The sequence below is a fragment of the Octopus bimaculoides genome, chromosome 2, assembly GCF_046866305.1.
Source record: "Octopus bimaculoides isolate indiv1 chromosome 2, ASM4686630v1, whole genome shotgun sequence".
Classification (NCBI taxonomy): Eukaryota; Metazoa; Mollusca; class Cephalopoda; order Octopoda; family Octopodidae; genus Octopus; species Octopus bimaculoides.
In genome coordinates, this window is record NC_142929.1 from 128,214,932 (window position 1) to 128,242,518 (window position 27,587).

Here is a 27,587-nt window from a genome sequence, read left to right on the forward strand (position 1 = left end):
ACTTTGCAAAAGCCTTTGACAAAGTTGATCATGGCTTGATGTGTCACAAGCTGCGAAACCTTGGCATAGCTGGTAAATTAGGAGAGTGGCTGCATGACTTCCTGAATGGTAGAAGTCAGACAGTTGCAGCCAATGGAGAACTATCTAGGGAAACACAAATATTGAGCGGTGTTCCACAAGGAACTGTTCTGGGGCCACTACTGTTCATAGTGGCCCTTCTGGACATGCCCACGGTCACTCGGAGAGCCACTGTCACTAGCTATGCTGATGACACAAAGATATCTCAGGCAATAAAGAATCCTGATGATATTGTAAGCCTGCAGAATGACCTAAATGCAATATATGAGTGGGCAGAGCAAAATAATATGCAGTTCAATGCAAAAAAATTTCAAGTACTGTGCTACAAGACCACAAGCACCTCCCAACTGGCATACACAGGGCCTGGAGGTACTGCAATCCCAGAACCACAAACAGTAAGAGATCTGGGCATCAACATGTGTAGTGATGCATCATTTCACATGCACATTGTCAAGTTGACAGCAAAGTGCAGACAACTGGCAGGGTGGATACTGAGGACATTCCGTACAAGGGATCAAAAAGTCATGTCCAACAGTCCAACAGATGAACTACAGGGAGCGACTGAAGGCACTAGGTCTCTACTCCCTGGAGCGCAGGCGGGAGAGATATGTAATAATATACATATGGAAAATACTGGAAGGACTGGTGCCAAACTTTGGCATCAAGTACTACAGGAACGCCCGCACGGGCCGCCACTGCATGGTGCCAAAGGTACCGTCCACTGCATCTCACATAAGAACGAGATACTGCAGCAGCCTCGGTTTCAGAGGACCTCAGCTCTTCAATGCCCTGCCAAAACATTTGAGAGACATGCAAGACATGGATACGGAGGTCTTCAAGACAAAACTTGACACTTTCCTCTCCACGGTACCAGACGAACCAATGGCTCGTAATGAGACGCAGTTTAGGGCAGCTATGTCAAATTCTCTTATACACCAGATGTGCCATCAAAACTCTTGATTGGACCATGTCAGGTGGGGGAGAAGAGCCATGCGAGGAACGTGAAAATCACGGTGGTGCACCAGCATGACCGCAGCCACTTGGCTGAAACACATAAATAAATAAATAAATAAATATATATGTATATGTATATGTATGTATGTATATGTATGTATGTATATGTATGTATGTATATGTATGTATGTATATGTATGTATGTATATGTATGTATGTATATGTATGTATGTATATGTATGTATGTATATGTATGTATGTATATGTATATATGTATATGTATATATGTATATGTATATATGTATATGTATATATGTATATGTATATATGTATATGTATATATGTATATGTATATATGTATATGTATATATGTATATGTGTATATGTATATATGTATATATGTATGTGCGTATATATGTATGTGCGTATATATGTATGTGTGTATATGTGTGTATATATGTATGTGTGTATATATGTATGTGTATATATATGTATGTGTATATATATGTATGTGTGTATATATGTATGTGTGTATATATGTATGTGTGTATATATGTATGTGTGTATATATGTATGTGTGTATATATGTATGTGTGTATATATGTATGTGTGTATATATGTATGTGTGTATATATGTGTGTGTGTGTGGGGGGGGGGGGTGTGTGTGAGATATATATATATATATATATATATATGCTTGGCAACTGGTCTTAATCAGAATCTAATGACAAACCACTAAGTTTCAGGGGTGTAAGCAAACCAATAAGGTAGTATATGATTACTAAGCTTATTTAAATTGGCTTAATTACTATATTATAGTATATTTGATAAATATAAATGGTAATGTCAAATATGTAGGCTTATTTGTTGAAGTTACTTTTTTTTTGAGCTGCAGGTCAAGGGAATTCAATATACAAATACCTGACAATGTTACACACGTTTTTTTATGGCTTAATTTTGCAGGCGTTTATATAACCTAATTGGATAAAAGACATTAAATTTGTATTGAAATAAGAATGCATTGCATGTTTAAAGGTGCTAACTAGCTCAACCGTCAACAGCTACATAAAAATCGAGGCTTGGCCATCAGATCGATTGAACTAACATAGTGTAATGCTTACAATGTAACTTGTTACTTTTCCAATATCTCTGATTATTAAAGTTGCTTTCCTTGAAACAAATGCTCCTGATATTACAGAACAGGCCTATCACTTTAAACGCGAGCTGGCAGAAGTGTTAGCACGCCGGGCGAAATGCTTAGCAGTATTTAGTCTGCCGTTATGTTCTGGGCTCAAATTCCGCCGAGGTCGACTTTGCCTTTTATCCTTTTGGGCGTAAATAAGATAAGTACCAGTTATGCACTGGAGTCTATGTAATCGACTTAATCCCTTTGTCTGTCCTTGTTTGTCTCTTCTATGTTTATCCCCCTGTGGGCAATAATGAAATAAATATATATAAATATATATATATATATATATATATATATGGCACGGCTGTGTGGTAAGAAGCTTGCTTCCCAATCACATGATTCCGGGTTCAGTCTCACTGTGTGGCACCTTGGGCAAGTGTCTTCTACTAGAGCCTCAGGCCGACCAAAACCTTGTGGTTGGATTTTGTAGATGGAAACTGAAAGAAGCCCATTGTATGTGTATGTGTATGTGTGTGTGTATGTATGTATGTATGTATCTTTGTGTTCCCCCATCACTGCTTGACAACCGGTGTTGGTGTGTTTATGTTCCCATAACTTAGCGGTTCAGCAAAAGACACCAATAGAATAAGTACTAGCTTTTAAAAAAATAAGCATTGGGATTGATTTGTTTGACTAAAATTGTTCAAGGCAGTGCCCCAGCATGGCTGCAGTTAAATGACTGAAACATGTAAAAGAATTATATATATATATATATTTATATACATTTATATTTATATATATTATATTTATATATATATTATATTTATATATATTATATTTATATATATTTATATATTATGCTGTGCATTTAAATCTGCTTTGTGTGAGAAGACCTGGCAAGCCAAGTGAGACCATAACCCATGGCCTATGGTCACGTGGTGTTCCAGTTTCATGAGGATTTCTTTAATTCTTGTGAGGCAATCTTCACAAACTGAAGCTACTACCCCTAGCTTCCCTCTCCGCTGTTGATGGTGTCTATTTTCTCCAAATCAACAAAGGCCAAGTATAGAGGTTTATTTTTTGGCTGTGTATTTCTCCTGTAGCTGTCTTACCAGAAATATAGCATTATTGGTGCTTCTCCCTGACACAAAGCCAAACTGTATCTCATCTAGGCTAACTTTCTCCCTAATTAGTTGGGCAATGAATCTCTGTAACTTTCATCATCTGATCCAACAATTTGATACCTCTGTAATTATTTCTATCTAAGGATTCACCTTCACCTTTGTAGCAGTTGACTATTCTGCTGCCACACCAGTCACCGGGTATGACTCTTTGTGAACCACCTGAATTACAATACAGGCGACTAAACCATATCCCACACAGTTAGATGTTTTAAGCATCTCGGCAGTGATTCCTGATGGACTGGGGTCTTTCCTTGTTTTCATATCTCTTATCTACCAAAGTACGGATGATTCAGGTAGCTGGTCCCTCAATTGGGTCAATACATATATTTCACTATTTCAGACAATACCACAGAACATTCACAATTGTAAATGAAAGGATAAAATGTAGCAAAATACCTATATCAGGAAGAAGTTGATGACTGAAATCTCTCCCCAAAAAACTGAAATAATATTTTGTTTGGAATTTTGTTTTTTCTTGCAACTTTCTTGGAACACGAGAAGCTTTGTGATTCTTAAAAATGTTGTTTCTCAGAAATCTCCGATTTAAAAGTTATAATTCAGACATCTTCTATCAAAATAGTTATAGCTAATAATCAATTATGGTGAAGATGGATGGTAATATTTCCGGATTCAGTGTCAATGCATTCACCATTTCATTCATTAGCAAGTGAAACTCAACTCTATTGATTTGACACCAGTTTGAGAGATTGTATGATTACTATCACATTTTGACTTTTCAAAGCTTAAACATCTGCTTCTTAGCTGACAGCTGTATAATTTATTTGGAAGTTAGATCGGCATTTGTTACACAGTTTATTTAAACAATTCAAACTAAGTCGGTGCCTATTAAACTCTATTAGTGTCTGACTTTTAAACTTATGTTCATGATTCTTCATACATTCTTGATCATTTTTATTTTGTTGTTTTTATACAAGAACACATTTTTCATTTCATTTCAGGTTGGCAACCTCGATGGTTCATTTTAGAAAATGGTATTTTATCTTACTACAAATCTCAAGAAGTAGTCAATAGTGGCTGTAAAGGGTCAATAAAGATGACAGTATGTGATGTAGTTGGTGAGTTATTGCTCATATATATTTATGCATTTGTCAATGTTTTTTATGTTATAAAAAAACAATTTTACATTAAAAAGGATTACTCAGTATTTTTTTTATGGAGTACAAATTTATTTTTCTTTAACAAAAATAGTATTTACTCTGTCTTTGAAGCTTTAGCCAACTAAGTCCTCATTGGAATGTCTGATGATGGCTCAGCTAGTCAAAAATTTGAAGTCACTGTCAATACTATTCTTGTTAAAGAAATCGTATATATATTTAATTAATTAGTAATAGGATGAATTCTTTTATAAGAATTTATCAAGTAGCTAGCGTGAAAAAAACCTCATAAGGGAAAAATCCATCATTTATTCTCCAAAATATATTTATTTATATAAGGGCATTACTATACATGAATGCCTCACGCTAAGAGGGACTCTAAGGTCAAACTACCATAATAAACACATTTTTACTGAAAGCGAGGAAATGCAACTCTCAAAGCTAACCTATATATATATGTATATATATATATATATATATATATATATATATATTTAATGTGCATGCACACACATGCAATTTTTTTGCTAAATGATCTTAAGTTTCACTTATTAAAGCATGCTTTATTTTATTATTTACCTTTTCTAAGGTGGAAGGTGGCACAATTATTCTTGTATTGGGCAAAATACTTGGCACTCCTTCAGGCTCTTTATGTTCTGAGTTCAAATTTTGCTGTGGTTGACTTTGCCTTTCATCCTTTCGGGGTTGATCAACTACATACCAGTTGAGTACCATAGTTAATGTAACTGACTAGCCCCCGCTCAAAAGTCTCAGGCCTTGTGCCTATAGTAGAGATTACCTTTTCTTCAGATAACTGCTATGTAACTGGTGGGAACCAGTATAAAAACGATAGGGCTTAACAATAATTACTTATATTTAACAATTTCTTACATCAGCACAAAAACATAACTTTATACCAAAAAATCATTCTTAATGGAATTTGATCTCAAAACCTAGAGCACAAAGAAATACTATAACGTTTTTTTAATCTACAGTAATCACCTCATGAGACTTGTATTCTATTGCTTTAATTAGAAAGAAAAGGAAGCAAAAAATTTCTTGGGTGCAGGCTTGCACACTCGCTCTCACTTGCACACTCGCTCTATCACTTGCACACTCGCTCTATCACTTGCACACTCGCTCTATCACTTGCACACTCGCTCTATCACTTGCACACTCGCTCTATCACTTGCACACTCAATCTATCACTTGCACACTCGCTCTCATTTTTACACTCACTCACATGCGCATGCACACATGCTCAAATGCATGCACACACTCCCCCCCCCCCCCCGCCTTCCTTACAGCTGCCTATTGATCTTTTTTCTCCTACTAACCTAGTTTTCCTTCTTGCATGTTTTAATATATTTTTATGTGGATTCATATGTATCCTTTATATACATGTGTTCCTTTGCTTACAACTCTTTCATCTGTTGCAACCTTTCCCTCATGTTCCATAATTATCTTCCAGTCTTTGTGTAACTCTCTACTCTCCTTCCTCTCACCTCTCTTTGTTTCATTGCCCTGGCCATTATTCTTCTCTATATACACCATTTTCTTAACTGGTTACTCACTGCTCTTTTCTTAACTCTTTTTCTCTCACACATTCTTCAAACATATTTACTCAGAGCTTATCTTAAGCATTTAACTCCTTAGCATTTAAACTGACCACATCAGGCCTAAATTACTCTACCTGTTTTATGTTCAAACCAGTCTGATCCAGCCTCTCGCACCTCTCCTACGAATGTCATTCTAAAAATAATCAATCACATCATTGATCTCTTGAAAATATGTCATAATGCACGATTACTTCAAAACAGAGAATAAATAAGCAATACATTTAACAGAGCAATCTGAATGCTAAAGGATCAAATACATCTCCCTCTGAAGAACCCTCAGGACTACCCTTCTCTTGTAGTTTTTGTGAATTCCAGTTTCATTTTGAAAGCAAAAGAAAATTGCTCCTAAACTATCTGCTCTATTTTCACAGTACACCCATCAGATTCCACACGGTTAGACCTGGTTATTCCTGGAGAGCAGCACTTCTACCTAAAAGCAGCTACACCTCATGAACGCCAACAGTGGCTTATTGCCCTTGGTACATCAAAAGCTTGCTTGGCAAATGGACGATCCCCACAGAGTACAGGTTTGTTCGCTACATTGGATATTAAGACATTTTATGAACTAATGGACAAAGAAAAATGAGCTAAAATTACATTTTAAAATTGAAAAGAAATTAAAACAGATTTTTAACGACAATTTATCTTGTCATAATTGTTTGTTTTTTTTTAAATTCTTATCTCATTCAAGTCCTTCATTATAATCAGTTGTTAACTAACACTTTTTGAGATTCTAAAGTGGCTTTGTATTACTGCTAGTGCTTTAGGAAATCTTACTCTTGAGATGAGCTCCTTCTATTATCCTGGGTTTTTTTTTTTTTTTCTTTTGTAGTTTATTTATGAAACCTCATTCATTTTAAAGACCTTCTTTATTCAAACTTTGGTTTCATGATTAGCACCAAAATTGTTTTTGCTTCTATACTATCAAATAACGAGTGTCTCTGGTTGTACTTTTTAGGGAAATTTCATTTATATTTACTCCATTATGTATATTTAGCTTTGAGATTTCTAAGAGGAAACATTGAAATGATTTTTATTATTTGTTTAGGAGAAATTTCCCCTGATATTGTCAAAACCAAAAAATCAGAACTGAGATTGTATTGTGATCTTCTGATGAAGCAAGTCCATTCTGTAAAACAAGCAATCTCAAACCCAGATGAAACTCCGGATATTCAGGTTTGAAAGGACTTTTTACCCCCACTCTCTCTCAGTAGAATGTTGTTTATAATATAGACTTATTAGATTCAGTGTTGTTAAATATTTGCTGTCATGATATTGTTCGATAGGCTATATAAAGTTTTTTTTTTTTTTTTTTTTTGGACGGGAGGGGTGTAACTTATAATAAACTTTAGTAATATTCCACTGTTTATATTTTTTTTAAATGAAATGCGTATAGGCAGTTATTATAGTGTTGGACAGAATACTTTGTGATAGTTGTTCTGACTCACTGCATTCTGAGTTCAAATCCTACCAAGGTTGACTTTAGTTTTCATTCTTTTGGAGTCAGTACAAAAATATCAATCTAAGGTTATGAATTGATCAACTTGTAAGGACATCAGATCAGATGCCTTACAATATTTGTCCTGCCCCCAGCAACAACCTAATAAGGGAGCCTCCAAATGGTTGCTTGACCTGTTAGTAATAATAGCAGCCAAATCTCCCTCAAATCACACCTTTCCTCATAAATAAGGAAAAGATGTGTTTAATGTCTTGCATAGCCCTAGAAAAATGTGGGGATGGTTTCAAGTGGAATCATCATCATTTAACGTCTGCTTTCCATGCTAGCATGGGTTGGACAATTTGACTGGGGACAGGCGAACCGGATGGCTACACTAGACTCCAATCTGATCTGGCAGAGTTTCTACAGCTGGATGCCCTTCCTAATGCCAACCACTCCGAGAGTGTAGTGGGTGCTTTTTACATGCCACCGGCACTAGGGCCAGTCTGGGGGTACTGGCAACGGCCACGCTCAAATGATGTTTTTTACGTTGCACCAGCACAAGTGCCAGTAAGGCGAAGCTGGCCTGCTTGGTCAGGACTGAGTTGGAGCTAAACACTGCCACCTCATTAAGTGATCTTCCACTGTTTCAGTTCAACTTAAGACATACCTCTTACTTTAGATACTTCAAAGGCTATGATCACACCTCTTTGCTTCCCCAGAGTAAATTGAAAATCAAGTCGGCTGACTTCAAAATATCGGATCATTTTTGTAATTTCTGGAATTGAATTGAATCATAAACCAAACAGCTCAATTGCCAAGTATAACTTAATTCAAGGAGTGGAGTGACTTGATCTGAATTTTGACCTTTTAGTGATATTGTAATCATCTACCTTTATATCATGAACAGCCTGATAGCAGATAGCTTTAGAATTTTGTATGAAACTGTTTTATATTCTGAGTAAATAAAACAAAATTTTAAAATGTGTGCAAGTAGAATGTAACAGTATATATATGCATTTGAAAAGTCTGACTCTCTCTGTGTGTGTGTGTGTGTGTGTGTGTGTGTGTGTGTGTGTGTGTGTGTGTGTGTGTGTGTGTGTGTGTGTGTGTGTGTGTGTGTGTGTGTGTGTGTGTGTGTGTGTGTGTGTGTGTGTGTGTGTGTGTGTGTGTGTGTGTGTGTGTGTGTGTGTGTGTGTGTGTGTGTGTGTGTGTGTGTGTGTGTGTGTGTGTGTGTGTGTGTGTGTGTGTGTGTGTGTGTGTGTGTGTGTGTGTGTGTGTGTGTGTGTGTGTGTGTGTGTGTGTGTGTGTGTGTGTGTGTGTGTGTGTGTGTGTGTGTGTGTGTGTGTGTGTGTGTGTGTGTGTGTGTGTGTGTGTGTGTGTGTGTGTGTGTGTGTGTGTGTGTGTGTGTGTGTGTGTGTGTGTGTGTGTGTGTGTGTGTGTGTGTGTGTGTGTGTGTGTGTGTGTGTGTGTGTGTGTGTGTGTGTGTGTGTGTGTGTGTGTGTGTGTGTGTGTGTGTGTGTGTGTGTGTGTGTGTGTGTGTGTGTGTGTGTGTGTGTGTGTGTGTGTGTGTGTGTGTGTGTGTGTGTGTGTGTGTGTGTGTGTGTGTGTGTGTGTGTGTGTGTGTGTGTGTGTGTGTGTGTGTGTGTGTGTGTGTGTGTGTGTGTGTGTGTGTGTGTGTGTGTGTGTGTGTGTGTGTGTGTGTGTGTGTGTGTGTGTGTGTGTGTGTGTGTGTGTGTGTGTGTGTGTGTGTGTGTGTGTGTGTGTGTGTGTGTGTGTGTGTGTGTGTGTGTGTGTGTGTGTGTGTGTGTGTGTGTGTGTGTGTGAAGTTAAGGCTGTACTGGTGTTGTATATGTTTGGCAGTCTATGCATTATTAAATAGAAATATTAAATATGTCTTGATTTTAGTGAAAAGTCATAAAATGGATATAAAATATAATTAATAAAATGATTTTTTTTGTATGTGTATTGTGTTTTTGCATGCATGTGAGTACCTGTGCACGCATGCTTATGAATTTGTATCTGGACGTGAATGAGATTGAAGAAAGTCGTAGTCTTTGAATTGTTTGTATTTTCTAAGTTGGATGATTGTGACCTGATCTGCTGGAACATGGTTTACTCAGAAGGCTTCTTCATTCCAATCTACCTCTTATTCTAGATTTACTTCAATGGAGACAAAAAAATAAAGTAAATCTGGAAGTGAAGCTAGTAAAATATATGGTTCAAAACTGTACAAAAGACAGACAGGTGAGGGCAACAACAAACAAGGTGTATTACTTTGATGCTCTGGAAAAATGGAAAAAGTCTTTGACATTTTGAGCCTACAGTCTTCTACAGAAAAGAGCGAAGAAAGAAAACAGATGGAGAATTGAGGGAAAATTAAAATTAATTGGTTTTTACTTTCCACTATAAAATTAACATTTTATTTATAAGTAGGAGAAATAAATTTCTTGAGACTGGAAAAAAAAAATGGGGAAGGGTAAGTTGTGGCACCTTGAGCAAGTGTCAGCCCTGGAGCTGACAAAAGTCTTGTGAGTAGAATTGGTAGGCAGAAACTGAAAGAAACTCATTGTGTGTGCGTGTGTCCTTTTGATATTGTGTGATTGTTGTAAACGAATGTCATTAATTTCCAATATTATGCTCAAATATGTCTGGCCATGAGAGAATATTCCCTTGCTTGAAAACGGATGTGGATTGGTGACAGGAAAAGCATTCAGTCATAGAAAATCTGCCTCACTAAACTCTGTCCGACCCATTCATTCATGGAAAAGTAGACATTAAAACGATGATGGTAATTGCAATTTTATATAAATATTGTATACTGGTGTATTTTGAATTTTTTAAATATTTAAAAAAAATTATATTTTGTCTGTTTTAGAAACTGAATGATGCCACATCTCTGTTGAGTGCGACCTGTGATACCTTCATACAAACCCTTGAAGACTGTATGAGAATTGCCAATGCAACAATAGCTTATGAAGTGCCTAACCAATATGTAATAAATTCTTCCATACCAATTTCATCTCCAACCAAAAGCAACTATAAATTGGTAAATTATTAATAAACATATAATACTTTTGTGTAATAGAAATGAAGGATAAAAAAAAATTGTTTATTCTGTTAGTTTCAAACAAGTTTTAGGAGTTATGAAATTCTTCAGAAAAATATTTAAATGTTTTATAGTCATTGTTATTAAAATTATATATATTAAAATATTGGATTTGATTTAGCAGTTCATTTAGTAATTTTGGATCTTTGTAACTGGTTTAAACTTGTATATGCACCAGATATTTCAGTTGTATTTCCTCTTAATATTAACTGCACAAGCTATCTTGGGCATTGTGACCTGTTTCTGACACATATATTAATCAAAATGCTCTACATTTTGCAGAGATAAAAAAAGAAAGCATGCAACATCTAAATATCTTTTTTTTAATTTATGCTTATCTCTTGCACTTCCACTGATAAATGTGAATTTATGTAGCTTATCTATATTAATTAAACAACCAGTTTAGTCTCCAATTTGTATCCTGTATTGCACTTTAATGTTATATATACTTGAAGTTAAATTAGCTAAAATAACTGTAAGGCTTTGTTAGCTATTTTTGTATTGAATTATAACATGGCTTAGTGGGTTAGGCAACTGAGTTCTTAATCATAAGGTTGTGTGTTCAATTCCAGATTCAGGAGAGGCATTGTGGCCTTGGGCTATGTATTTTACTTGCTATTGTTCCAATCCACTCAGCTGGCAAAAAATGAGTATTAAGATTGACATTATGCCTTGCCATTGTTAAATTAGTACAGCAATATTCAAAAGCCCACAGTACAACCAAAAACCCTCAGGAATAAGATACTTGAAGGAAAATTATTTTAGTTACTGGCCTTACATGATATCAATATGCACAGGTATAGGAAGGTGTTGAAAGTTGTATAACAACACACAGGAAAATAAGTTTAATCATTAAATTTTAATAAACTGTGGTTGTGAACTGAAGAATTTAAAATGAGATGCTAATGTTGAAGAAGATATTCATAACGTCTTTTTATTCTACTGTTTTGTGGAAGGACATGCTCTATAAGTTCCACAAGCCTTCCAAAACTGGTAACAGCAATCCAGTTGAAGTTCAGCTTGAACATCCCCTAGTTGACATCTACCAGCAAAATGTGGCTAGGGAAGGAATTCCAGAGGAATGATGTTCTGGGAAAGAAGGATTGGAATGAGTGGTCAGTGCAGGGCATAGAAGAGCTGACTGTTCCTGAATGGGGTAGATGTTGTAAGCAACTAACCAGTTAAGAGAAGCAGATACTATTGCTGTAGGGGTATAAAATAGACAGCAGTTCTAGTGTATTACTAACCAATCACATGCCTTCCTAGGATATTTGTATGTAGTATTAGCAAGAACTTGTCATTTGTAGGATTTGTGACTGATCAGGAGTTAAGTAGGTTCTCACCCTGATGATGAAGGTTGCATCCTTAGGATGCAGTTTTGGCTACATTTTGTATATGGAATCATCAGAGATTGTAAAATTTAGCTTCAACAGCAACTTTTGGGATTTTAATTGCATGTTACTCAAACATGCACAGTGCAGGGAAGGTAATTGAGGTGTGATATTCAAATTATATAATGAAATTCTAATAGTCAAGAAATTCCTGATGATTGTTGATTTCTGTTTGTAAATGTCTAATGAATATGGCTTCTTTAATGTACAAACTTCTAAAGTAATTTTTGGCATTTCCAACCTAGCAGTTCCATAATGTGCATATTCTTTTGGAATTGATTGTCCAGACGGTCCTAATTAAGTTTGATGCTCAGTTCTTCTTTTGTATTGTGGATGTAATAGTTTTGGCGATATGTTTGCTTAATGTGTGGCCTGCAGAACCAGATGTTCTCAGGAGGAGTCTTTTTCTTTCTTGGTTGGTTTCTAATAAAAATCTTCCTAGCATCAGTTTTCTCTTAAAACATTGTAGAGCTTAACATTAATGACTCCTGTTGTCAATGTGCCATTTTGAATTAGTCGGTAAAGCATTGAAATCATCAAACAACTTACAGAATTTGATGTTTATGTTCTTACCACTTTCAAATGGAAATTATACAGAAAAAGAAATCTTGATTTTATTAGCTGTTCATTGTTGAAACTGTCAAGTTCCTGTGATAGTTCAATGCTAAACATTATCAAAAGCATTATAGTTATTGTATGCTTTTAGATAAGAGCATGTTTTTATAAAAACAGTGTCCCCATATGTCATAAAAATAGGTTCAAGAGTAATGCATACATCTTGCATATCAACATGTATTATTGATATTCTTGTAAGCTGTTGGTATCATCATTTCACGTCTGTTGTCCATACTGGCATTGGATCGGACAGTTTGACCAAGGCTGGTAAGTTGAGGAGCTGCACCAGATTCCAGTCTGATTTGGTGTAGTTTCTACAGCTGGATACCTTTCCTAATGCCAACCACTCCAAGAGTGTAATGGGTGCTTCTACGTGTCACTGGTACATGCACCTGTTATATGACACCAGCATCTGTCACAACTACAATCTCACTCAGCTTGATAGATCTTCCTTTTTAAGTGCAGCATATTGCCAAAGGTCTGTCATTTGTCAAGATCTCGGTCATATAAATAAATGCCTGTCAAAACAAAATGTTCAGAATTATGGATAGCAGCTGGTATATATCTGACATTGGCCTGGTCTGTTACTCAGATTAACACTATCAATTAATGTTGGAGTTAGGTCTCTAGTTTGAGGATAACTTCCTTCCTTCCTTCCACAGTCTTAAATTCCTAAAAAAGCTCATGGGTGCTAACTTTTCTCTTGACTCATTGATTTATAAGAAGAAAAAAAATATTCATTGCTATCAGCATGTCTATGAATGATTGAGTAGTTACAGAAGTGTGACAAGGAAACGTCTGGGTTGAAAGCTATCTTTTACATTTGCAAGAGCTAGAAATGATCTGTAGTATCAATGTTCCCTATGAAGGGAATCTTAAGTGAAGACAGCATATTTTGAACATGGGTCTCCTTCAATACTGTGCTTGATGGGATTTTTGAATGAAGTCTGTTGTGAATTTGATGAGATGGTAAAGTATAGAAATTGTAGTAATGGAGGTATAGTTAATCCTGTTTGGGATTCTTCTTTGAATACACTCTTTTAGGCTGTGTTGGTTGGTAAGGTTCTCACAATGATTAAATAAGATGTTGATGGTTAGTTAGTGCACATTGTTTGTTAATTAGTGTTATTCAATAAGTATTAAAATGAGTCAGTATGACACAGTTAAAAAAAGTACAAAAAAAACTAAATTTTTCAAAAGTTATGAATAAAAGTTCTGATTTCATGTTTTACAATATTATAAAATAGCTATTTTTGCTATTGTTTCGGCAATTTGCTCTTATGTAATATATAGCTTGATTAATTTGATTTCAGGCAACAAAGAATAACATTCGAAAATCAATATCCTTAGACAGGTAAAAATATATTTCTTTAAAATTAAATAACCATTGAAATCTAAGGTGGACATCTAGAAATAACTTTTTTGCTTTTAAAAATAATTCTGAAACATTATTAAAAATAAACAAAACAGTAATACTGTATTTCTTGCTAACTCCTATTTTCAAGGCATTTCCTCTGTTTGTTTAGTACTTATGTTATCATGCTATTCTTCTGATATGAAGATTATATTGTATTATAAAACTGAGTGAAAGAGTATTGAGTGTTGTTGGTACAGAGTATCCATGACAGGGAGGAAAAAGAAGTGAAGTCAAATATTGGGATACTTGTCTTCACAAATGATATGGCCAAAGATTGAGATGAATGGAAACATCCTGTATGACAGATCTGTTCAGCTCATTCCAACTTGGAAAAATAGAAGTTATGATAGCTGTGATTTTTATGACAGTGGCATGCTGGGAAAATTGTTACTGTGCTGGACAAAACTCTGAGGCATTTCCTCAGGCTCTTTACATTTTGAGTTCAAATGCCACCATGGTTGACTTTGCCTTTCATCCATTTGAGATGGATAAAATAAGTACTAGTCAAGCACTGGAGTCAATCATTCACTTCTAAAATTGCTGGCCTTCTGCCAAAGTTTGAAACCATTATGATTAAAATAGAAATTAATAGGAACTTCAGACAGTTCTAAATTATTATTTGTGAACATATTTTAGATTTTTTGCCTTCAAGCATAATAGATTTAAATAATTATAAAATTATACTCAACTCTTATTTATAACTAATAATATAATATTGATTGGAATATTATAACCAGATTCCAGTGTTTTAATATGGATGCAAATTGCTGGCAATGAGAGACTGCTGTAAGAAAATGCTGTGGAAGTATGAAGCTTGTAGGAATTCTGAAATAACATTTAAAAAAAAAATAATAATTTTACTTACAAAGCTAAGCTAAACATTTTATTTTCATTTCAGACCAATTATGAAAAATGGTATTCAAGACCATAAATCAATGAAATACTCAAATAGTGACCAATATTTACAAAAGAAATCTCCAAACAGAATGGACAGTGTAACTTCAGATTCTTCAGACTGTCAAATATCTGGCTGTGAAGACAACAGTAACCGTTCCCTTAGTTCTGATACTAGAATAATGCCTGCCGTACCGTCAGATCTGAGGCCCCGTCACATATCAGATGAAAGTTTAATCATAATGAATTCCACAGACACTTTCTTTTCTTATCTGACACACAGGTTTGGATATATATTTTTATACATGTATATGTATTTCATGTTAAGGAAAGCTATATAACATGTAAATGTTGTGCTTAGCTTCTTTTGCAAATTCCAAGTATTTTTATCTAATGTATATTTCAAATTATAGTAAAACCCTTATTCAGAAGACCTTGTTCATTGGTCAAGAACCATTAGATAGTATTTATAAACTATTTATTGTAAATTGCAGCTTTGACTAAATGACTGAAATTCTTCACCTCTGTCAAGCACAAACATAAAATTTGTAAAATATATTAAATTTGTATGCTCTATAGAGACAAAGCACTGATGTTTCAGACAGAGCACCTCTTTGAAATTGTCTCAGTCGGTTAGTAAAAAATAATGATGTGATTAAAGATCAGATCCATGTATACTACACAATTATATATATTATAATGGATTTTGCTTTAACTTATCCTTAAAAGATTTAATAAGGATAAGAGGGATTCACTTTTCACTATTTTTTTCTGTTTAAAGCTTTGAAACATGTCTTCTTGATAGTGCTGGTGAAGTCCCTGTTGAGCCATTCCTTGATTCTTGTAAATCAATTTTACCTATATTTGGTGAGTCATGCTTATTTTTTTATAAGTTTATAATAAATCTGACTGAGAACCAAATCATGAAAACATTAACAACTATAATGTGTACAGTATAGAATGTTCGTATTTTTAAGAGCAATCCAACCATATTTCAAAATAGACTTTTCCACAAACTTATAAATCAATTCTTTCAATTTAAATCAGATTTGTTTTTATTTTGTCTTATGTTGAGCATTTTATAACTTGTACATGACATTGGAATAACACAATTAATTTATTTTTCCAGATAAATTGAATAGTACAGCATTTGCAACAGTGAAAATGGATTTTTCTAGCAACATTCAGGTGATTCTTATTTAACTAATTTTGTTGGTTTTGCTGTGCATGAAAAGACCCAGTCATCTTAGCAAAAATGCTGCCCTATAAGCATTTCATTTATTGTTATACCCCTGCATACAATTTGTCGAATCTGTCCCCTACAACTCCTTCCTAATACCTATCCCTCCCACAGCTCCTCTTTCTAACACCTCCCTTGCATCTGTGTTCAGCATCTGCCTCTCAGGTCAGGTAGGAGAGCAGACAGAGCAGGAAGGAAGATTGACAGGCGGAGCAACATTAAAATAAAAGAAACGTCAAAATGAATTTAATTGGTATTGAATCAGCAATACAAAAATGACTGTAGAAAACTGTCTTACACCCTAAACACATCACTTTCTTATTGCTTGTGCAAGTCTATTATAATTCCCTCTTTGCTCACATCAATATACATACATTCATCAGCATCATCATCGTTTGACGTCTGCTTTCCATGCTAACATAGGTTGGACAATTTGACTGAGGACTGGCAAACCAGATGGCTGCACCAGGCTCCAATCTGATCTGGCAGAGTTTCTACAGCTGGATGCCCTTCCTAACACCAACCACTGCGAGAGTGTAGTGGGTGCTTTTACGTGCCACCGGCACGAGGGCCAGTCAGGCAACGCTGGTAATGATCACGCACAAATGGTGCTTTTCACATGCCACCGGCACGGGAGCCAGACGGCTGCTCTGGCAATGATCACGCTCAGATGGTGCTGTTAGTGCTCCACCGGCACAGGTGCCAGTTATCGAATTTGGTTCAATTTTGATTTCACTTGCCCCAACAGGTCTTCGCAAGCAGAGTTTAGTGTCCAATGAAGGAAAGGTTGGCATGGGTGCCAGTCATTGAGTTTGGTTTGATTTCGATTTTGATTTCAATATCAATTTTTTCAAGCTATCTCTTTCTCCCAGTCTATTTTATCCTCTAACAGTTATAAGTACTACTTGTCTTTGTACTTGGAAAAAGAGAGTTATTAAAGTTCATTAAAGCTATTTCTTTATCCTGTTGTTTTGAATTATGCCTACATGCATCTTTGTGTTTCTTCTGAATGTAAAAAAATGGAAATTGATAAATCTTACAGACATTACGTGCTAGAGAGAATTAATTTCAGTGTCTGATATGTGCAAAGTTAAGAAACGGGCATGTTTACATGTCTGTTATAACAGACTTGTTAGATATTCATTATAAAATTTTGCTGTTTTATGGTAATTATTTTCAAATGAAAATACCAGGATGTATGAAGTAATTCTGTGGTTGTTTGACATATTTCAATAATTGTTTACTTTAACTAGAAAATTGAGAAGAAATATGCTACCAATTCAGAATTTACAACATTACAGAAAATGATTACATGGGAATTAGAAGCCAATGAACAACATTTATCAAATTCTGTTGCAGTTGCTGTATTATGGATGAAAAGGTATGTTATTAAAAATCACGCTGCTTTATATAATTGCATATTGCTTGAAGCGTTTTACTTGACTGACATAGAATTAATGTTGTCATTTTGAACATTACTTGAGTAAACATACACTAAACCATCAAGAGATATAACTCGATTACCTTATTTGTTTTACACTGTTTTGTGGGTTTCCTTTTTATCATTGAAGCTATGGGTACAGGTATACGTATGTGATTAAGAAGTTTACTTTGTAGCTGTATAATTCCAGATTCAATGTTACTGATATCGTGGGTAAAATGCCTTCTACTATAGTCTTAGAAACTGCAGAAGCCTGTTACATCCATATGCATATGTCTGTATATGTATCTCTGTATTTGACACAACTTTAAGTGCACCTTAGTGGTTACGAGTAAAATAAGAATCTGACTAAAATGAGTCCTGGAATTGATGTGATTTGACTAAAAACTCTTTCATTGTTGCAGTCCAGTGACTGAAACCAGAATAAAAGGAATGTATTACTAGTTAATTTAAAATATCGGTTAGCTAACTATATCTTCCTCTTAAGATGTGAATTTTATATTACAAACAATGATGAATGCCTACCCTTTCTTTTCTATACGTTGGTCCCGTGCCGGTGGCACATAAAATGCACCATTTGAGCGCGATCGTTTCCAGCTTCGCCTTACTGGCATTTGTGCCAGTGGCATGTGAACAAAACATTGGCAGACTCCTGTGCAGGTGGCACATAAAAAGACACCATTTGAACATGGCCGTTGCCAGTACTGCCGGACTGGCCCTAGTGCCGGTGGCATGTAAAAAGCACCCACTAGACTCTCGGAGTGGTTGGTGTTAGGAAGGGCATCCAGCTGTAGAAACTCTGCCAGATCAGATTGGAGTCTGGTGTAGCCATCCGCTTCGCCAGTCCCCAGTCAAATCGTCCAACCCATGCTAGCATGGAAAGTGGACGTTAAATGATGATGTGCACTACTTCTATTCTCAGTATTCATTATCAAGGTGCAGGTGTGGCTGTGTGATTGAGAAGCTTGCTTCCTTATCATGTGGTCTAGGGTTCTGTCCGATGGCATGGAAGCTTGAACAGGTGTCTCCTACTGTAGCCCAGGGTCAACCAAAGCATTGTGAGTGGATTTGGAAGATGTAAACTGAAAGAAGCCTGTTGTATGTAGGTGTGCAGGTTTGCATGCATCCTTGTCTTGACATAAGGTGATAATTGTAAACGAGCATCACCATCATACAAGCGATGTTGTTTGTTTCCAGTTTTGTACAGAAGAATGCTCAACTGTGTGGAAATATTGCCTTATTTAGAAACGGGTGAGGGTTGGTGACAGGAAGGGTATCCAACCATAGAAAATCTACCTCAGCAAATTCTGTTTGACTCGTGCAAGCATGGAAAAGTGGACGCTAAACTACGAGGATCAACAATACAGTTACTCAGCCTGTTGTGGAAGTTTGTAAAGATAATAGGAAGTGATTTGGAGGGAGAGAAAAATTTCCTTCACACCATCTGCTACTGGCATAAAAATGGAAAGAATCGTTAAATTATATAATCTTATATATATATTATCATTTTATTCTGTCATTTCAACTTTGATGAATGGACATAAAATGTCAGTGTAGTTAAATGCCATTAGAAGGAGAGGTTAATGAAGGAGATAAAAGAAAATAAATGAAAACGAGCGCTCAGAGTGCAAACCTATGCCAAGGCAATACCAACTTCCTTTCGATGATTAGCCAGAGATGATTTTTAAAATGAGAATATCTGAAATAAACTAGACTGCTCTCACAAACAAGAATAGTAAAAATGAACCTGACTGCACTCAAAAATTAAGTAAAAAAAAAAAAACCAGAAAAATAATCCAGAATCCATGTCCAGTACTGGATTGATCCCAAAATTTAATCAGTTTGTAGCAGCCATGAGGCCAAACATCCCTGAAAGTTTCATCTGAATCCATCCAGCAGTTCTTGAGATATCTTGTCCCTGCACAAACAAACATGACTGAAAACAATACCTCTGCCTTCGCTAAGGCAGAGGTAATAAAGGCAGTAAAGTACTAGAAAGTATAAAGTTTAATTTAAAAGTTGTCATCTTTATATTGGTGCTTATATCAACTTTGTAGGAAATTGAATTATATCTTCAGGGAGAATAATTGACATATTCTGTTGCAGGGCTTTAGAATTTATTCGAGAATTCATATCTGAAATTCACAATGGCAAGGCTGATTTGAGTGAAGCAACAACAGAAGCTTATAATAGAACCTTGAAACCTTTCCATACGAGGTTTGCCCGTAGTATATTTGGTGTAAGTATTTTTAGTTTTTTGTTTATTAGCTCAAAATAAGAGGGGCAGTGATCATATGTATTTTAAGGTTTCTCAGTTAGGAATTCAGTAGAAGTTATATAGATCGGTCAGTTGGTGAAAGAAACTTTTTTTCTTTTAATCGTATCTATTGTAGCATTATCATCACTCACTTATCCAAATTTATCAGATGCATGTGTAGCAACAGGAAGGGCATCCAGCCATAGAAAATCTGCTTCAACATGTTCCTTCTGACCCACGCAAGATGGAAAAGTGGATGTTAAAACGATATGCAGTTTGAATATCCATGTGTATTTTGTGTGTTTGTATTTGCCATACATGCTTAATATATTCATTGTATAAACAGTATATTATTAATATACACTGTGTTTAATATCTCTATATTTTGTAATGTATATGTGCAGTTTGTTGTCCTATTTATTCTGTAGGAGTTCAGAATAATGTTTGGGTAGAAAATATATGATAGAAACACTCCCTATATTTATTTTTAATCCTTTAGCATTCTTATTTCTTTACTGCCCACAAGGGGCTAAACATAGAGGGGACAAACAAGGGCAGACAAAGGGGTTAAGCTGATTACATCGACCCCAGTGCATAACTGGTACTTAATTTATCGACCCCGAAGCAAAGTCGACCTCGGCGGAATTTGAACTCAGAACGTAACGGTAGACGAAATACCGCTAAGCATTATCGCCCGGTGTGCTAACGTTTCTGCCAAGCTTTAGCATTCTGATTACTGTTACATGTAATGCTTATTTATCCACTTTGTTTTGAATTAATCATGCATTATCTCTAAGCTACTAGGTATTGCATATGTTTATTTTTAAGACACGGTCAGGTAAATGTGAGGCCAGACCTGGCCAGTTTGAACATAGAACAGGTTGAATACTTGAACTAGATCTAATCAGTTTAAATGTTAAAATGGTCAAGGGAGTTTAAATTCATCAATTTGTCCAGCTATTACTTCAAATTTTGTGATATACCTGAAGTTTTACTTTATATTCTTCTACCATGAAATTTGTATGAAAAATTAAAATTATGGTACCAATGTAATATTTTTTGATATCAATAGCAAAAGTATATTCCCAATGTTATCTGTCTTGTTCTAGTAAAATCTTAATTATAAATATTGTTTTTATTTATTTATTTATTAATTAATTTTGCTTTTATCTTCCATAAAGGTTGCTATGAGAGCCATTCCAACTCGTGATATGTTTCTAGCTCAATTACATTCTATTAGCTATCCAGTCCCAAAAGAGGATATTGACCGAATACTTGACCATCATATGGTAACATTTATAAATTCTCTGAAACCAATTATTCAATCCATAAATGACTTTTACTGTGCCAATAATCTTGATTCAGAAGAACAAGTGTGAGCAGACTGAAAAGAACAACCCCCACCCACCAAAAAAAACAAAACAAAACTAAAAAAACACAACCACGAATTGATGAAAACAAAACACTTTTAAACATCCTTTTAAACTGGAAAAATATATACCTGTATGTATGTTTGTATATATGTATACATGATGTGTGCATACCCTTATGTGCATATGTATATATAAGGATTTACAGATTTATCTTTGTTCTCACTCTTTTGAGTTGGTGCAGCGATATTATAATGGACAAGTCTTGTTACAGCTTTTTTTTTTTTCTTGTTTGCTTCTTATAATTTTCTTTCTTTCAATGTGATACTGGAAAGATTGAATCTATAAACCAAACCCTCTTGGTGGATGACATATATATATATATATATATATTTATAAAGCCCAGTGATAAAATGGTGGTCCTCTGTAATAAGAAGTATTCATTTGTATAATTTCTCCTTTTTTTTCTTTTTCTGAGTTTGAAAGATTTTATTTATTTTTTTCTGAATGGCTCTGATTGTGTTGAAAGTATGCCCTGCACTATAAGGAAGTATATATGTGAAATATCTAGGGGTGCATCATCCATAGATTAGGAAGTCCTTGCCATTGAATATAAATTATCAATCATTTGTATCTTGGAAAATATACTAAAGCTTTCTAGTCCTTTCAAGAATATCTTATCACATTCCAAACAACTTTCTAGAAAATCCTGATTGTACAAATTTACTCCTTCTCGATTTACAACTTTGCTGGAATTGTAATAGTTAAGACAAAATAGTTTGACATTTTCATTCTGACATTTATTGTCAAAGGAAAAGTATATTGATTTTGTACTGTTTATAATATTAAACAAATATAGTAGATATCTTTTGCTTTTCAAAAGTGTTCTGAAAAATTTTCTCTACCACACTAGAAACTTGCATTGTGCATTCCCAACCTATTTTGGGTACGTTTTCATTTCTTTAATGCTTCATTCTTTTTATATTTCTAATATTCTTTTAAATTTAGATATACTTTATGTATCATAATTTAAGTATACATATTAGTAGAATACTAAATAAATTTCATCAAAAATTATTTTACTTTTCAACTAAATTTATAGTCACCAAATTCTATAGTTAGCTGTTAACTTTTCTCTTTTTAACTACTTCATCAATCCTAAAGGGTCATAGATATTACATAAATTTATATTCATTATTTAAATCATAATATCCTAAGCTGGAAATATTTTAGCATGAAATATCAGATCATGACAGCAAATCTTAGTCTTGAATCAATAGAGCCTGGCTGTTTCAATGGTACATATGAATTGCTTGATGTACTTCTTATTCTCTTCACAGAATTAGATAGAAAAAAACCTCCAACTGCATTTGCAAATGTAATATATTAATTGCCTGCTTATTTATCAATGTTTTAATCATTCAAAACTTTGATTTCTGAAATATTAAACAAAAAATTCAGAGATTTCATGTGACATTTTTCATTTCTAAGATGAGTTGCTATTTGAAATATTTTTATAAAAAGTTTTACATTAAAAATATTTTTTTAGAAAACCTAAAGATTTTATTGTTTCCCTTCTTTTAACTGTTGGCGTCTCCTCACCTTCCTTGAAATATATTTTGTCTGTTTTCTTTTCCAAATGTCTAGATCCCTTTAGTTTCCTTCCTCACTTTGCCCTTCATCATGAACAAATTAAAATTTTTTCCCGATTAAGTTTACCAGAACATTTTGTCATAGTATTATATTTCTACACATTTCCATGGTTCTGTCTTTATGAACAAAGTTTTTATTATTATTTATCGAACAATAATTGAAAGCAAAAGAACAATAAATTACATGAACTGTTAATTGCTGTGTAGACTTTGACTAATGTTAATTAATAATCGACTACTTTGTGGATAATAATTTTATTCTCCGTATGAGTTTTGTGGATGTTGGAGAATTAATCAATTTTCTAAAGATTTGTCTTCCATCCTTATAAATCAGAATTGATTCTCAAACATTTATCCAGAATTCTAATTCAGAAGAGAAACTAGAATTTCAAATTAGGCGAAAGCAGTTTCTGAATTATTTGGTAGTTTAGAAATTATCAAGTATGGTTTCAGTCTGGTTTGTTGACTTGAAAACAATGTCAAAATGTAGTTTATGGAAAAATCTATTCCAAAATTATTGACACAGGCTGGATGTCTTCCATATTCTCGTGTTTGTTCTTTCAGCTAATATCAACTTAAATAGTGTAATAACTATATCATTTGTAGTAAGAAAACTTTCTTTATACTATGAAAGTGACTATTAAAACAAAAACACAGACATATCTGATTTTTTTCTTTTTTTTTTGTAGCATTTGCTGTTGAAATAACAAATAATTAAAATCTTAGAGAAAATTGAAAAGTCATAGCATTTGGAGAATATTTCTTTTTTTAAATCATTAAAGAATATGCAGAGATTGCATCAAAATATTGCATGTGAGATGGACGTTAAATGAGGATAATGTAGTCAGCTTGTAACTTTGTGTTGAGTTTGGCAGCCAAAGTTTAATTTGTTGAAAGGATTTAAACTCGTATTAGAAAAAGCAAAAGTTAATTTACAGTGGGTCCAATGATAGATAAATTACATATCCCATTAATTACAGGATTGTTGTAACGCTGTTCTGTTATGTCTTTCAAACAAGCTTGGGTTGCTGCTATTCAAGGGAATATTGAGGTTATTGAGATTTACGTACATCTGCCCTTAAAAACATAACTAGTACTTAGAAGATTCTTTTGGGATTCTCAGCCATACTGTTGTCTCTTGCTTGAAGAGGCTGGGAAACACCAAAGTTATCCTTAGCGAGATCTGAACTTAGAATGTAAAGTTCTGGAACTAAATAGGTCCTCTATTCAGTTCATTTGACTAAAATTCTTCAAGAAGGTACCCAAACATGGCTGCTGTCTAATGACTGAAACAGGTAAGATAAATACCAGAAGGTATTTTGTCTGATATTCTCCTGATTCTGCCTATTCACTTCCTAATAGTTAGGTACTGTGAGAATAGGTAATTCTATACAAAGTAATAGAAACAAGACTGAAATATGTTATCAAATGGTGATAAAGTGTATGTAACCGATCTGAAGTACTGTACCCCATGATACAGATTTAGTTAATTTATTTTCTGAAGTGTATTCAGTATTTGCTATTTTAATCCTTTAGCATTCAGATTACTCTGTTAAATGTAATTCTTATTTATTCACATTGTTTTGAATTAATCATGCATTATCTTGAAGCCTCAAAATTTCAATGTGATTGTTTATTTTTGCACTGAAGGGTATGTGTGAAAGGCAAGACATGGCCAGTTTGAATACAAAGCAGGTAGAATATTTTGGCTGGATGTGGCCAGTTCAAATGCTAAAGTTTAAGTTAATATGTTAGACATATGATCTGGAATAATGAATAAATTTTTAGTTGTTTTAAATCTCTTGTATTTTTTATCAGCCTCTTATGATTTTTGCTAGATAAAATAACCAATGCTCAGAAACAAAAGGAACAGGTTTCATTTTGAAATAATTTAGTCATAACAATAATCATAAGTTTTTGGCTGGCTAAAACAATTTTTCTCAACCATTTCCTAGTCAAACTAAAGGGCTACAATTAGTAAATGAATTCACATACAGCTTTTTTGAAAATAGATTATATATATATATATATATATATATATATAAGAGTATTATAGTTCGCTTGAAGCATTGTGTATTGTTTGTAAAGAATAAAAAGTTTAGAATGGTACAACAATGCACTATAAAACAAAAAATGGACTATATACCTGTTGTAATTTGGTTATCTATAGTCCGATGATATTTCAGAATTACAATTCCTTCTTCAGATCTTCATCATCATCATCATCATCATCTTCTGAGATGGATAATTGTATCAAGGACCTATAAACCTTTAAGGCATGCTAACATCCTAGTTCTTCTTCTCATTCATATATACACACACACACACACACACACACACACACACACACACACACACACACACACACACACACACACACACACATTTCACTCCTGTAAGAACAAAGAAAGTTATTTTCTTAGTATGTATTACTTTATTCATTAACTTTTGGTCTATGAAGTTTAGTAGAATTGTGAAACAAAGCTCTTTTTTTTAATTGTTCTGCACAGACTTGCTTAATGAATTCAGTGGGAAGGCTGCAAGGATTATATTTATGGGCAGGAATAATAAAAAGAAAGGATTCCAAATGGCAGTCAGTTAGGTTGAGGAGATTTAAGTTACATAATCACAAATTTCAGCCAATAATGTGGTTCAAGCCATAGCTAACAGTGAAGCATCATATTGTGTGTATCATACATATATTTTGAAAAGGTCTGTTTTTGTTAGAAACATTCATGATGTCAGTATTGTTTGAAATGTGCTTTAGGGGGCCATTCTTTTCCTTCCACTTCATGTGTAGCTACTAATTAAAGATTTCTCTAGTTGATTACATGGCATGTTTTCATCCAATGGAAATGTGTAGTACTACTAACTCAAATATTTCAAACAAACATGGAAAAATCAGTATTATGTTGATGAAGTATCAATGTTATACGTATGGGCGATTTTTTTTTTTTTTTTTTTTTAATTTTTTTTTTTTTAACTTGCCTGAGAGTATTGCATTCTGTTCCATTTGATTCGTTAATTTTCCCCACATTATGGCTTTATAGTGTTTTGTCTTTTCAAGGAGGAGCACAATGTATTTTTCTAATTTGATTTTCATCTTGCATCCTTGCACAATCAGTGAGAGGTTGTCCATAAATTCAACTTTTCTATAGAATACCACTGTTCAGTCTTTCCGATTCTGACTTCAAGCAGTTGTAGTATTTTTTTGTAATTGCTATTTGTTCAGTCATTCAAATGTGTGTAGTTGTATATATGCTAATTGTATGTAGGTGTTTGTATATACAGAAGTATGTAAGTGTACATGGACATAGTAATGCCCTATCTTTATGATATTCCTTTTCAATGTAAAAGAAATATAATAAAAATGCAAAGTGATGACCCATGTATGTATTATTTTGGATAATGGTTAACATTGGCTTTATTTATTCAATAACTTTAAGTTGTATTCTGTCTGGAAACTTTTGTCTATCTACAACTTGCGGTCAATATTTGAAGGTTGGTGAGGAGCAGTTAAATTTAAGGGAAAATAGGAAATAGCCCATCTTCAGCTGCTTAAATATAGACCTTAAGAGTTGCAGCATTATATATTATAGCAACCTAAAATTTTTCATTATATTCATTAACAGACTTTTATCTTCAAGGAGAAAAAATAAATGCATGTGAGATAATTTTTAAAGACTTTTTTTTTCTTTTGATAACAGAAAAAAAAAATTCTTTATTTTTGGTTGACTTTTAAGGTTAGCCTATTATTTTTGTATGGTTATGAATTAATGGTACTGATATATATGTGACATTGCTTACTGTAAATGTCTTTGACTTCTGTACTTCATGGTAATGACTTGTTATATTGACATAAGACCACAGGGGAAAGATAAGCAGTTTGAGCTGACTCAGTATATGACTGGTATTTGTTGACAAGGGTGGGATGAAAGGTAGTCAATCCTTGATGGTAATTGAACTCAAAACTGCAGAAACAAAGCTAAATACTGTAAGGCACTTAGATGCCATTTTGCCATTCCATTGCTGTTTTTCATTTTTTTTTAATAATTGTTTTTTTTTGTTTTTTTTTTTTTCAAAGAAAATCTTTTCATGTAAGGAGAAAAGAGCTTTTAACATGGAGTCGACAAATTCACTCTCTTTACATATCAGGCATTTCTAATTTCTCTTACACATGACTACTACTTTCACATTTTCACTGGGGTTTATTTCATTACATTTTCTAAGCCAGTCAGCAGAAGTAGCAAATGCAAATTATATTATATTTTATCCTAAATTAATCAAGTTTAACTTAAGAGAATTCATGTCTACTTAGAAAAGCATTTTTTTTTTTTTTTGTATTTTTTTCATAAATAATTTCTCACTTATTTAAAAAAAAAATATTTCTTGAATTCATTATTTCACTCTCAATTCTATGTTGTATGAAGCATAGAGTAGTAACTCAAGCTCTTGATATGAATGTGATTTTCCATCATACTGATCCTTTTAAAACATAGTATTTCTCTCTCTACATATCTCTCTCTTATTTTCTTATTTCCTTTTTTAATTTTTTTTAAACCAGCAAAATGTTTCTTATATTTGGTGAGCGTTTAGTGTAATAGCATATGCAACAAATTTATCTTTTCATTTTATTTAACTTAAACCCCTCCAAGTTTTACTTGTTTCAGCCATAGTCTTTGGC

At 34.0% G+C, this 27,587-nt stretch overlaps 1 protein-coding gene across 3 annotated transcripts in view; it reads left to right on the plus strand.

Moving 5' to 3' along the window:
* The window catches only part of LOC106882970 (pleckstrin homology domain-containing family A member 8), a 53,355-nt gene extending 30,545 nt beyond the window's left edge, over positions 1–22,810 (plus strand). Inside the window, exons 2-12 of one of the 3 annotated variants that reach the window (XM_089347669.1) lie at positions 4,305–4,421; positions 6,451–6,606; positions 7,128–7,255; positions 10,396–10,566; positions 13,946–13,986; positions 14,948–15,226; positions 15,725–15,810; positions 16,073–16,131; positions 17,437–17,564; positions 19,731–19,863; positions 21,063–21,397. In XM_089347669.1, coding sequence (XP_089203795.1) covers positions 4,400–4,421; positions 6,451–6,606; positions 7,128–7,255; positions 10,396–10,566; positions 13,946–13,986; positions 14,948–15,226; positions 15,725–15,810; positions 16,073–16,131; positions 17,437–17,564; positions 19,731–19,863; positions 21,063–21,260 — 1,401 coding nt within the window. In that variant the 5' untranslated portion in view covers positions 4,305–4,399 and the 3' untranslated portion in view covers positions 21,261–21,397. Of the gene's footprint in view, positions 1–4,304; positions 4,422–6,450; positions 6,607–7,127; positions 7,256–10,395; positions 10,567–13,945; positions 13,987–14,947; positions 15,227–15,724; positions 15,811–16,072; positions 16,132–17,436; positions 17,565–19,730; positions 19,864–21,062 lie in introns of all 3 variants that reach the window. The other 2 variants (XM_052965589.2, XM_052965590.2) reach the window with 2 other exon arrangements.
* Positions 22,811–27,587: the final 4,777 nt, after the last annotated feature.